The 13599-nt window shown below is 42.5% G+C and overlaps 1 protein-coding gene across 1 annotated transcript; it reads right to left on the bottom strand.

Annotated features, from left to right (window-relative positions):
* Window positions 1–361: 361 nt before the first annotated feature.
* On the bottom strand, window positions 362–11222 carry slc43a2b (solute carrier family 43 member 2b). The gene is made up of 13 exons (XM_079171008.1): window positions 10929–11222; window positions 8301–8598; window positions 8106–8161; window positions 7918–7994; window positions 5407–5499; window positions 4954–5087; window positions 4274–4467; window positions 4041–4184; window positions 3119–3251; window positions 2836–2968; window positions 2312–2385; window positions 2059–2182; window positions 362–1964 (listed from the first exon to the last, which is right to left on the bottom strand). The coding sequence occupies exons 1-13, from the start codon at window positions 11086–11088 to the stop codon at window positions 1803–1805; spliced, it is 1782 nt and encodes a 593-aa protein (XP_079027134.1). The 5' UTR covers window positions 11089–11222; the 3' UTR covers window positions 362–1802.
* Window positions 11223–13599: the final 2377 nt, after the last annotated feature.

The raw sequence follows: 13599 nt of genomic DNA, 5'->3' as shown, positions 1-13599 counted from the left end.
CTCAAACCTCATTTCAAATTAAAAGCCCAACTATAAACTGTTGGTTGTTGTTGATTGTTAAATGTTACGCACCTCCCGTCATGTGAAATTCCTTGTATCTTCAACATACCATGACAATAAACGGTTCTGATTCTGATTCTGATTAACAGTGGGCTTACACTGGAATTTTGTATTTAGCCTTTCAGAAACAGAAAAAAAAATCATACATCCATAACAAATTTAAAAAAGGAAGCAATATCTGGGTTGAGATCTGTTATAATGTCATCGCACTCAGAATGTAAGTGTTAACTTTTCTGTTTCCACAAAGTCATTTCATTTAGCCTGGCGAGCAGTAAAAGAAAATATGAACAAGATCGACCACTTAAAGAGATCAACTCATCTTTATTAACCCCCACAAATTCTTCCATTTTCAAAAAGGTACGCCAACAATACAACATCTCTACATTATCTTCAGCTGTAGAAGAGCTCTATGCGAACAACAGTGTACGATCAGACATGTGACGCGTTGTCAGCACAGCGTGATTTAAATACGGGATGAAAAGTGAACGGTAAAATGAAATAAATACATGTAAGAAGGAGGAGCCCAAAATGAAAGTGGTACTATTTTAGAGAGGCATCAGGAGAGAAGTGCTGAAATGAGCTGTGTGATGTGTGTCGAATTTATTGTAAAGATATTAACAGGGTATAAAGTGCTGAACAGTAAGTAAATGATGAAGATTGTATGGCTACACTGAATGGAGAACATGATGGGGGGGGACTATTTTCACTGATATGTGTAATGCTGCCAAATGAACAAATATGAAGTACATTCACAAGGCAATCCCGGTAAACTTAACATATAAAAAGAAAACTAAAGAAAGCAAGAAATAAAATAAATACTCTAAACATACATGAACATTTTGCTTTTAGCAAAACATACCGCAGTTAGTTTGACGTCCCTCTTTCATAATACAGCCCCAAAAAACACGGACATTCATCCATACTACAGTATATTCTAGGCTACAGCCGTTTTAGACTATAGTAAGATGTTAGCCTGGTAAGAAAAAAAAAAGAAAACAATCCAGCCCCATAATTAATCATAATGAGTCTCTTTAAAACATCAGCAATATGGTTCTTCTGTCCTCCCTGTCGCTCATTATGCCATGTAGTCCACACTTACCTTACACCATCTATCAAAAAAATCCAGCTGATGAATAGACCGGTAGCACCATGTTATAGAATTTACAATCAGGATGATACAAAGTCAACATATGAGACAATAACTAATAATGGTGAGGTAACTTTGAGGGTGACGTTTGGCGGTCTTGATGCTGTCACAGCAGGAGGATGTGAGGATGTTCATGAGCTAAACAAACTCTCCTTTTCTGTTCATTTGGGGAATATTAAAACAGTCTTATGTGGAACAGATCTGGACTGATGTGCCGCTCAGAGAGGAGGGAATAAAAAGAGAAGTCAGAGGATTTGGGGGAGATGCAGAGGGCTCATGCCTCTTTCCTTTCACAGTCTTTCCTCTTGTTTTTTCTTTTTCCCTCCGCGTTCCACTTTCTTCCATAGCGACTGTCCAACTGACCCGTTTTTGTGACAACCGCAGCATATCAGTTTATCTTGTTGTATCTTGGAAAAATGACACAGGAGTCTGTTTGTGTCTATACTCGATGGGGACCTATAACAATTACACAGTAGGTTTAAATGTCATATTCTAAATAGTTAACATTTCAGTTGTCCTTGACTGGATTGCCAATTTTCCCAGTAAAAGATCGTTCTTCATCCTCCGTTATCCATTTCTCTGGATTGACTTTTCTCTAGACGTAGGCCTCAGGGATGTCAGAGCCGTTGATTTTGATGTAGATCTTAGCGTTATCCTCCTTTTGCTGTTGCTGTCTGTAGAGCGTCTGTCTGTAGCAGATCAGGTAGAGAGGCAGCAAGAAGCCCAGCATACTGACACCAAAGAGCCCAATATTGACCTGAGGGATAACACCAGAATTAGCCACGTCCGATGGTTTGATTTGAGAGAGTTTTGGAGTGTGTGTGTGTCTGTATGTGTGTGTGCATTCATACCCAGAATGGGTCTCCCTCCAAGGGTCCCATCATAGCCACAAACAGGGGTTGCTGCAGTAGAGAAAACACAGCACTGACCAGAGACTGCATGCCTGTTAGACTGCCAAACTGTGAGGAGGGATACCTGCAGAGACACAAGCAGTACATTTAGTCTCTCAGTTAGAAGCTGCATCCACGTACAGGAGACGAAGGTGATGATGATGATGATGTGTGTTTGTGGGTGGTGTGAGGCTAGAAGCACATTGAGACTTACACAGCAGCATAGAGGCCTCCAACCGCTGAGTGAATGAATCCTCTCACCACAGTGTGTAAGACAAATGACACAATCTGTGGAAAAGGTGAAAGTAGAGGAGTTCAATATTCATAATCATTTAGTTCATTTCTGTTAGTCAGTTCATGAGGTTTCTCAAAGGAATAGTTAGATGAGAAGATAAATGCCATTCTCACGTCTATCCAATAAATATGAAGCTACATCCAGCAGCCGCTTACTTAGCATAGCATAAAGACTGGAAACAGAGGGAAACAACTAGCCTGGCTCTGTCCAAAGGCAAATCAACAGCCCTTCTAAAGCGCACCACTTAACCCATTATGTCTTGTTTGTTTAGTCTGTATCCATGCTCAACTACAATAGCTGTCTCCTGGTTGGTAGAGTCAGGCTAACCTGTTCCCCATGCTACATTAATGCTAAAGTGACACCACGAATTAACAAGGTTAGAAAATGAAAGTTGTCTCAGTTGTGTCGCTGAAGCACTTTGAAGGCTGAAGAGGACCACTCACCTGCAGGGGGAGATTGGGCACCAGACAAGTGACCCCAAATCCCACTAGAAGGACGTTTGTGAGGACGAACGCTCGCAAGGCATTGGTCACCTTCTGGGTTTTTTTGTCTCTGCGCTTAATCTTTGTCTCCCCCCTTGTGGACAAAATGTGGACAGAAAGAGAGGTCAGATTATGCAAGCACTGGTATCTTGGTTGTATTCGTCACTTAGACATTGCATTGCAACAATGTCTGAAGCTATAAATGGAATTGATTTGAGGCCGTCTCAGGCACAAGTTGACTCACTTTCTGCAGGGCTCCTTTTCCTCCTCTCCATCATCACAGTCCTTCAGCTTCCAGTCCATGATCTGACCAATCACAGGAGTAGTCATCAGGCAAAGCAGCTGCAGTACGCCGAAGATGGAGGAGTACAGACCCACTGAGAGAAGGGTCAGAAAGGTTTTAAAAAAGGTTCAATGATTATTACAAATTGAGAACAAATAAGAAAGGGGAGGTTGTTAGAGGAAAGGATACAAATATGACAGATATTGAGGGTTCAGGACCTCTTTCTACCTGGTTAATGATTATGACGGTACAGTTAATTAGTTCTAAACAAAAGCGGATATGGAGAATACAGCTGTTCAAAAGTCCATTTCTTGCCATTGTGAGAGGATTTATTGCCAAGGGTGTAATGAGAAATGAAAAGTGAGTCATGTGGAACTGCTTGTATGATGTATGCTCTCTGCTGGTGCTGAGGGGCAAAGATAGTTAATGATAGTTAATAGTTAATTTAATGGTTTCAGGTTAAAGCTGAATGACAGTTGAAGGACTCTGTTATTGACATGGCGAACGGGCAAACAAAGATGAAATAAAATAACAGCAGAAGCTATGAAAAAGCCAGGGAGCAGTGTTAGTGTATTAGTAGCACAGTATTGTGATGGCAAAAACTACGACTAGAGGTGAAATTCTAATTGTAGTCAGCTTGAGAGTTAATAATCTAATTCTTCAGCGATCTACTGATACAAGCTTTGATTCTTACCGACTTCCATTCTTTCCACTGAAAATTAAATTGAAACCCTCGTAAGTCCAGCTAGCTTTTAAATCATGAAGCACAGTAGAAACAACTTGATCCAAGTAAAGAAAAAGAAAAACAATCAACAAGTGTTATACATATTTGTCTACGCACACAGACGGAAAGGCGCACGACACAAACTGCAGAGCCACTGACCTTTGTTGAGGTCTCCATCACTGAGCGACTCCAGCACGCTGTTCATGGCCCCCATGTAGAACAAGAGACGGAGCTGAGTGACGGACATGGTCACCAGACTGAGCAGGAAGATCGGGCTGCTGATGGTTTTCAAGAATGACTGGGCTGCAGAGGAGAAACAGGAACGCAACAGAGGTGAACAACTTGCTTTAGAGTGAGAAGAGCAAAAAGAGGGGGAATTCTGCTGCTCTTACACTCTTTTGTCTTGCTCTCCATTTCCAGGTCCATGGTGGAGAGGCAGAGCTTGTTTCCGTCCTGAGTCACCAGCTCCTTCTTCTTCAGGTTGTCGCCCACACTTAGACGACGTCCCACTGTGGTCACTTGGTTATAGAACTGCTTCCCTGTGATTTTATGGTCGAAGCCCAGCCAGCTGAACTTGATCTTAATACTGAGGAAAGCAGAGGAGGATAAGGGGATGGGAAGAATAAAAGAAAATGGGAGTAGAGGAAAATGTGTGAGGAAGGACAAGTGACAAGGGAGAAGCTCATGGACAAATAGAAATGTGTAAAAATAGATAAAAAGTGATTATCATTAATAGAAAATGGTGACATACAGGAAACATGCATATGCCCTGTTTGAATGTGTTTCACTGAACAAGCAAGTGAAAAGTTTGATTCTAATTAACAAGGATTTTCCACGGGGATGAGCACCATGTGTGATCATCAGCAGATAGACTTTAACCTGCAGCATCAGCCTACACTGCACATTTTGCCCATATTACATAATTATTTGTCAAACAGTGTCAATGGTGTTGAGTACGCCATATACTTTGGAACACACAGTTTACCAGCATGTCCTTTCGTTTATAAGTGAGCTTATATGTGTACATGTGGGTCTGTGTCTGTACGCCACTGTGAACATCTGTGGTACTAACGTGTAGTCCATGTCTTCTGGTCCTGGGAACGGCTCCATTGGCCAGTTGAAGAAGCAGTTGAAGAAGACCAGTCCAGCACATGAAGCCCACACCACCAGGATAGTAATGAAAGGTACGCCAAGGTCGTAGATCACCTGTGCACATCAGAACATGACCAATAAACACAAAAAACCTGAAATCAGAATGCAATCGAAGGAGTGTATGCTTCTGCAAAGGCCACACAATCCTCCAAATATGTTGGCTAAGAGTGGAAGCTAAACGGGGCTTGCACATTGCATTCAAGAGGTAAGGCAGATTATGCAAAATTCAAGAATTTGGCAAACAATGCTAGGACAGCAGTATGGAATGACAAAAAAAAAAATGCATATGGGGAGAGTTGGAAAGAAAAAACTGGTTCCATATAGTGTCAGTACAGGTGTGTAGATGTGTGCAGGCAGATTCAGTGTTTGTTACCTTGACACCAGGGAAGGTGACAGCGGAGGAGGCATAGGAGCCAATCATCAGGGCGATGAAGGTGGAGCGGAGGTCCCCGAACATGTTCGGGAGCTAGAAGGAAAGAGAAAGAGACAAGAAAAGAGACATAATCACAACCTGACCTTTTGTACTCGCGACGTTATTGCATAAGCTATCAGCAAAATGAGAGACATTCCATTGCCTATATGAGTATAAAGGTTAAAACATCCTCTGCCAAGATCATGGTGATCTCAGCTGCAGCGTAGCTGCTTGGAGGATGGTGCCTTTTGACACCGGGGTCAAAGTGGACAGTGGGAAACAATTAGCAAGCAGACATCAGAGAAACTAAAACACAACAAAGTGACATGGAACGCGAGTAAAAGCAATATAAAACAGCATCACATAACACACACAGCTGTCCACCACACGGCATAAACGCAGCGCTGCCCAGACGGGGTGACAGGGGTGAGGTGACTTTTACATGCTTTACTCCCGTTTGAGGACAGATAAAAGAGAGCTGGGAGGGAAAACAGGGGAGACAGTGGGTGGCAAAACATCCAAATACAAAGGCATTCACAAGCTGTTCTGTTTTCAAGAGACTGAACAACAACAAGCACATCCAATTACATAAGACTGGGGGAAGCTGAGGAAGAGGTATGTTTGTGTGCGTACTAAATTGAGTATTGAGTATGCATATTGAAGCACCCAGTATTTCAAAGCAGTCTCACCAAGAGTATTTGGAAAGAGTGCTCTAATAGGTTTTTAAACGTAACAAATACATAAGCGGCTGCTGGAAAAACCTGAAGGGGAAAGGTGACCTGACAACCGCAGAGGGCAGCTGAGTATTACCCAACACCTGTCAGCTGAGACTGAATGCCTGTGTGGCGCAGTCATGATCAAAGAGTCAAGAAACAGCATAGAGGCTAATGATTAACCCAACACTGAGTGTTTCAAGTATCGTATATCAGGTTGTGAGGAAGATGGAGGGAAAGGTGGTTTCAGAGGAAGATGTGGTTTAATGCACAGATTCTGGGGACCTCCAATACAAAAGAGCAAGCAGAGCCCTACATTATGGTTTTACTACATCACTGACATTCAGGCCTGTGGCACCAACTAATGATATATTTAGCTAGATGCAACAAATACCACATAGTACATGTACATCACAGTAACAGCCTGTGGTGGTATAGAAAAGGGACATTTATTGGGAGATTTACTGGAATAGAGGCCCACTCTAGTGAACAGCATCACCATGGTACGGCCCAGGACTCCTGTGTGAGTCACCGTAAGACTGAACTGATGACAAGGGGATGGAACAGTGAGAGGAAGAACAGCGGGGAAAGAATGTAAATGAATGGCGAGGGGTTGATCCTGCCAGTCCTAAAGTGCATCAGTTGTTTTGTCTTCGTGTATATCTGGTTCTGTGGCTCAATCTTGCAGGGCACTGATTTTACATATCACAGTCTGTTTACAGATCTAAAGGTAGTACTACAGGGTATGTAAAAATAAGTTGTATAAAACCTTTAATAGCTCCAATTGGAGCAGCACAAAATCGGTTGGGGCTGAAGACTGAATGAAAAAATAACCTTGGGGTATGGAGTTAGAAATAAGTGAGCACCTAGCCGGCTCTTCATCTCTGCTTGACCCTAGTGGCTCAATTCTACATTAACTGCTCTCCAATCAACTGTTGAGGGGTCAAGTTTGCATTGTGGGTAATGTAGGCTCCAGGTTTAAACATGGAAGAAGAAGAATTAAAATAGAAAAGGATAATATCTCTGGTCCTACTGCAACAATGTTGGTACTTTTTTTTAAATTAGGAATGCAATACTCTTTTAAATTCCCTGTAAACACAAAATAAGGAACCCTAAAGGGCAAAGCATAGGAGCATAACACAAAATAGTAATAATGGGAGCTTCTGATATCTTCATGATTATATTTCTGATTGTTAATCTTTCATTTCTTTTATACGATGTGAAACTGCAAGTTAGAGCTGTCGAGTAGCTCTACCCTGCAACCTTATTATTCACTTTAGACAGGGATGCTGCATTGCTACTTGTGTTTGAGTGCATTAGTTTGCAAATGTGAATTTATGTGATTAGTGTCTCTTTGTGTATATACATTAGAGTGTGCGCATGTGTTTGTGAAAAAAAAAGAAAGACAGAGAGATTAACAGCTCCAACACCCAGCAGTTGCTATGATGTTCGTGCTACAGCACAATAATAGATACAGCAGAAAGTGATAATGAACCATCGAGTAACTCCCGCTCTCCCAATAAACCCCCCCCCCCCCTGCTAGGAACACAGAGTGCAGTGTAAGAAGCCAAAAAACAGAATGCCAGAGAAGAGGGGAGGGAGTGTAAGCAGGCAAGGAGCCAGCAAACTATTATAACAGAGCACCAACAGCAAGACAAAAACCTATGACGATAGAAAATATACATCTTGACGAACATAATGCAGTGGGTGCAAAGGCTCTGGAGCAGGAGAAGAACACGTAAACCGTGCGCAGACTTACTGTGAGAGAGGTGAAGGTCATGCACATGCCCCCAAAGCCATTGAAAGTCAGGGCAATGAAGATAAGGACGGAGAGTTCTGCAAATGACACAGATGTTAGCTTGTGATTGACTCAACAACCAAACTAGTGTAAATTGTTTCAAATACAGTAAAAAAAAAAAGACATGAGAACCCTTCAGGCCAACTCACCATTTGGGTTGTAGGATCCATAAGCAATGAGTAGACAGGAAAATCCAAAACACGTGCTGGAAATAAATGATGATGACAATTTAAGTTGCAGCCCATCTCTGCCAATTTTAGTTTGCATAGTCCCAAAACAACGGAAGTGTTCACAGAATTGAAAAGAAATAACGTCACAGCTGGATTGTTCTCTCTCTTGCTCACCTGCCCAGCAGTCGTAGTTTGCGAGGCCCATATTTATCCATGACAATCCCCAATGGCAGCGTGATGGCCGAGAGCAGGAAGGAGCCCACTGTAAATGCCAGGTTCAGCATCTCATCCTGTTCTTTACAAATCAGCCAGCCGTTCATCCTCATGGGCCCATCCATAGGCACCAGGGGCCTCATCTCCACTCCGTCTCCCAGACCAACCACGCCAGCCTCACTTTCGTAGTAGTCAGCATAGTCATCGGGTGTCGCCGTTGCTAGGGGTTGGGTGAGATTGTAGCTGGAACTGTTGAAGCCTGAAGAACATGATGAAAGAAAGTAAACGATGAGTCGTCTAAGTGGAAAACTGAAAGTCTAATTTAGTCTTTCTGGTACACAAAAAACCCTATCCATAAAGGTTGAGTGGCGTGAATAATGATGTTAAGTTGAGTTCAGCCGGGTGCTCCTGTAGATGATTTAATGTATGGAGACCTGTGTCTCTTCTTGGCACACGGATGAAATTTGGAGGTGGCAGTTCTGCTTATTCACGGGGTCCTGATATGTTAACACATCGTGGCTACATTTGCACTGAACATGTGCTTGTTATAACTACAAACTTATGGGTAACATCATATCAGGGGCAGAAGCATACAATTATTGGAGACAAACCTGTACCGTTTAGACCGACAGAAAGCCAACTGTCCTTGACTGAGATGGTATTTAAATTTTATTAGTAAGTTAGAAAGCCAGGGACAAAATGTGATAAGCCGGCCCTGGCAATAAACTTCACATAATCATCAGAACCTGCATGGAGATAAAGGTACAAAAGTCCAGGAAAAGTCCATGTGAGGGAGAAACGATAGTAGCAGTTTGGGAACTTATTGGGCTGATAATTTCTGTTTATGGTTAAATATGATTTCTGTCACCCGACGTCTTTGTAGTCACGTGAGGCAAGTACTTACGTGGCAACCTTGTGTGAAACAATGTGATACGCTTCATGTCCAAGTGTCAAAGTCTACTTCTGGAAAGCAGATCGTACATATATTTGTCTGCACGTGCACGTAATACTCGGTATTTCAGCTTGAGTTGAAAGAAGACCTGATAGGGCAGGATGCTGCAAAATGAACAGATTGTGACAACCTTTGTTTCTCTTCCATGGTGACTCATAACCACTGACCTACCCACATGACACAAAGCTTTCACTATTCCTCAAATATGTCTGCTGCATGTGCACAAAAGCGTAATCTACGCTGCATCATCGTCACCTTTTTCTGTCCATCATCTTGTTTTTACTCCGCCAGTTATCTGATTTATACTATTCATCACTTTTCTATCAGTTTTCTCCTGCCTTCCTGACCTTTATCAGTGGACTTTCAACTTCCATATAACCAGTCATAAAATCCATCCTTCTATCACATGTCACATGCCTGAAAAGAGCTGAGCTGGTGCTGCGGTCCTCTCCCTCTTACATCATCAGCGCGAGATAAGACCGCTACGGAAGCTCTCCAGGAAGTGACCTACAGTCGTGGGTGCTCATGTGCTACTTCAGCGGTGAGTCTGCTTCTGTGCCGATACTCAACACCACAGCTGACACGACTGGAATTATCCTTGAGTAATTGAAGGTTCATGGTCAAATGCTAAGCTGCTACTTTGATGCTGAATAAGCTTAAAGATTAAACAAGACAAAGTCAAATCACTTACAAATGAAGATTAATGGGAAGACTGTAGGAGTTAAAAATATATCCTCCCACAACTTTCCTGTTGGAAAATTCAAGTGCCTTGGAGATAGGGTGGCCAATAGCGCGAGGGGAAAACTGAATCCAACCAATAGTTTAGTGTCTGTACATTGGGCACGACACAGTGTCACCACAGGTCCAAAGGATAAGTGTGGCCTAATTCCTCTCTCACATTCCCTTTTGCTTACTCTCGTCTATAAGACCTGACTGGGGCCATTGTGTGTATCAATTCCACCTTTGTACTTAAAAACACAAAGCACCGGCCCGACTTTGCTCAAAGTGAGGGATGAGGAGAAAAAGAGTAGACGGAGGGGCGAGGGCAAAAGGACAGCTGATCCAGTGCGTCATTGGTTTATCAGATCCCTCTCAATCAGTCTGCTGCTGAGTCTTCAATTTAGTTGGAGCTGTTGAAAGTTAAAGCTCTCAAAGGGGCAAGTAGAGAGTTTAGGAGACACTGGAGCCTTATACTCTTTAACTTTGGACCACTTTGTCAACTTTGCAACCCTGCTCTCTCTTTAATTTATCTGATCAGGTTTAATCTCCTGAGTCCCTAAACAGCCCATGTTCCCTTTCGGAGAAAACACCTATTCTTCCCAAAGAATGGAAGAGGCAAAAAAGGAAGCAGTGTTGAGTTACATCTACTGAATAAAAACGTGCTCCCTTTGCCGGAATCCACAATGCCACTGACACCCCTCATCACCAATCCTCATTTTAACAGCTCATTGTGTGGTGCTGTACAGGAAGAAAGAGTTCAGCGCTGTAACCTCATGAAGACACACGCTCAAGACTATTTGCTTTTCCTAATGAGCAATTACTACACCATCAAGGCAAATTAAGGCAAAGTTGCGGGAAGTCTAATGGAACAAATGACAGACCCGTATTGTGACAGAAATTCAACAGTTGTGACTCACTCTCTTCGTTGCAAAGGTAAGAGTAGAAGCCTTCTGACTTGAGCATGATGAGGAGCGACCCCCATCCCAGCAGCACGGCGGAGAAGAGCAGATTCTCAATGATAGAAGTCACTGCCATCCACCAGCGTCTGGCGAACGCCGTAGCCAGGGTCGGAGCCATGGTCGAGGGTTATAAATGAGGGAGAGAGGGGCAAAGAAGCGGAGGAGAGAAATGTAGAGAGTAGGTCGTGAGAGACCACAAGAGCGGAGAGAAAAACGCAGAGAGAGCCTCCCTGACTGACGCTCAGGATGAAGGATCGCTGGTCACTTATCTGTGAAGAGAAAGGCACAAGAGGAGGGGGGGGGGAGGTTTTATAGTTAGCCTATCACTGTAGTTACTAAAGGATTACAAGATAAAAGCACTCAACTTTGAGCCTGACTGAAGATAACTGAGGAAATGAACCTGTGATATCTAAACATATGCTCTGCTTGGTTTATAACTTTTTTTGATTAATTGAAAGTCTCCCTTCTCATGAGACACAGAGAAGAAGTATTACCAGTTGCTCGAATGGCAACTTATTAACTCTCCTGCTAGTACAAAGATCATAACGTCACTCTGCTGCAGGCAGGGACAAATATCTTACATCACATCATAGGCACCAAGAACTTAAGAAGCATCTGTGGTGGCGTCACAGAGATTCTGCTGTTTGTCCGAAAAGGCAAACTGGTCTAAACTGGACTCTTTCTCCCTGCTCCCTCACCCCATGGCCCCTCTCTCTCTCACTGCACAACAACTAAAATGTCTCAGGCCCATCCAACCGCAACTTTCCTCTGCAATTACTGTGGTGCATCCAAAACATAAAGGAGCTGCCAGACAAACCAGAAACAAATCAGCTCACACCGCCATCCCCTCTCTCTCTCTCTCTCTCTCTCTCTCTCTCTCTCTCTCTCTCTCTCTCTCTCTCTCTCTCACACACACACACATGCTACTGTACACCCACACACACAATCTGCCTCACCAGTAGATCACTTGGGAAATAAATACGGTAGAGAACATAATATAATCAGGGATAGCCTCTTGCTGAATATCCATTGTCTCATTTAATTAAATAACACGTTTCTACAATTGAATTACATTAAAAAAAAAGTACAGGTATACAACGTGCAGGTAAATTACAAACGTCCTTACCTCTCCAGGCTGTTACCAGCACCATCAAGCTCCAAACAGCCTGATGAACTCCGGTTGGCTTTAAATGACCAGTTATTTGTGAAAAGCCACATTTATACACCCAGGCGTCTTCACATGGCGCCTCCTACTGACCATTGGCTGCCTGATGTCCGCACCTCGGCCAACCAGCGCTCGACAATGTTGTATAAAAGCGTTGCTATATCTATAATAATAGGGTCTTGAATGGGAGTCAATAGACACTATTTTTCAAATGTTCTTAAAGGTACAGCAAAAAAAGGTCTGTATTAATACGAATGACATATACTAGTTTGATTTTATCAAAGTCATTGTGCAACGGGAAAGCGCTCTGGGTGAAAAAAAATTAATCAAGCCAAACAAAGTCTGGTTGAAAAACAGAATGGACTTGTAGATAAAGGTGCGTGGAGCATATCAATAGTTGGCTAGATCAATAACGGCTATTGATAGAGAGGAAGACTGGAGCGGGGACTCCCTTGTTTGTTTCAGTTGCATAAAGTGTTTACGTGTGCGGTGTTTACCAAGAAATTAACTGCTGAGACTGCAAATCCTGACACACACACACACACACACACACACACACACACACACACACGCGCGCGATTTAACACATCGTCCGCGAATGACTGAATTCGGTCATTTGTGGGCTCTAATGTGCTGCTTCATTATTTAACGTGCTGCAGTCATTTCTCAACATCTTGCAAAGATTACTCCTTTATTCCTCATCGACATGATGACAATTTGCATGACCGATAATTTGCCTTCTGACTGTCAACAGGAACTCTTTTTTGATAATGAAGTTCAGTTTTTATAGTTTATTTTCATTGTTCGATTGTGCCCCTTCGTAGACATTAGTCCGTAGTCCACATTTGCTCGTCTTAGACTTATAAAAAAAATAATGGTAACTCTCTGTAGGTCTAGAAGTAAGTTCACATGTTTGAAAGTAGGGTTGATATCATCAGTCAAACCCTGTTATCCAGGTTGTCCACTTGCAGCGCACTACTGAAACTGTAATCAATATGCAAAGCAGTCACTGAGTGACCAACAGTGACTCTGTCTGAATAAACATTGATATGGTAATTTGTGCTGTTATGTTGATCAATACCTCCGATTAAATGTTTGGAATTCAAATTCTCTTTTAATCTGGTAGCCTGTAAACCCATTCAGGTTGATGGGGCGTTTGATCAATCATACCTAGGTTAACCAATCAGACTGTCTGAGTATCAGCCATTAACTGATCAATGAGCTCACTGTTTGTCATTGTCACAAACTCATTACAGAACACACACAGTAAATGCAACTAGTGCGGTGTTTCCTGCACTTTATCAAAAGGATGCATTGATCTGATGAAATACTCAACATTTTACAGGATGCCACAGATTTTAAAGACAGGATTGAGTTGTCTGAGGTGTAATTGAACTACCACAATAAACTGTAAACTACTCAAGTTTTAAATTCTGTATTGTGTTAGTATCCATGGGGAAACTT

This window comes from Pholis gunnellus (assembly GCF_910591455.1).
Source record: "Pholis gunnellus genome assembly, chromosome: 13".
Classification (NCBI taxonomy): Eukaryota; Metazoa; Chordata; class Actinopteri; order Perciformes; family Pholidae; genus Pholis; species Pholis gunnellus.
This window is presented reverse-complemented; position numbering and strand designations above follow the sequence as displayed.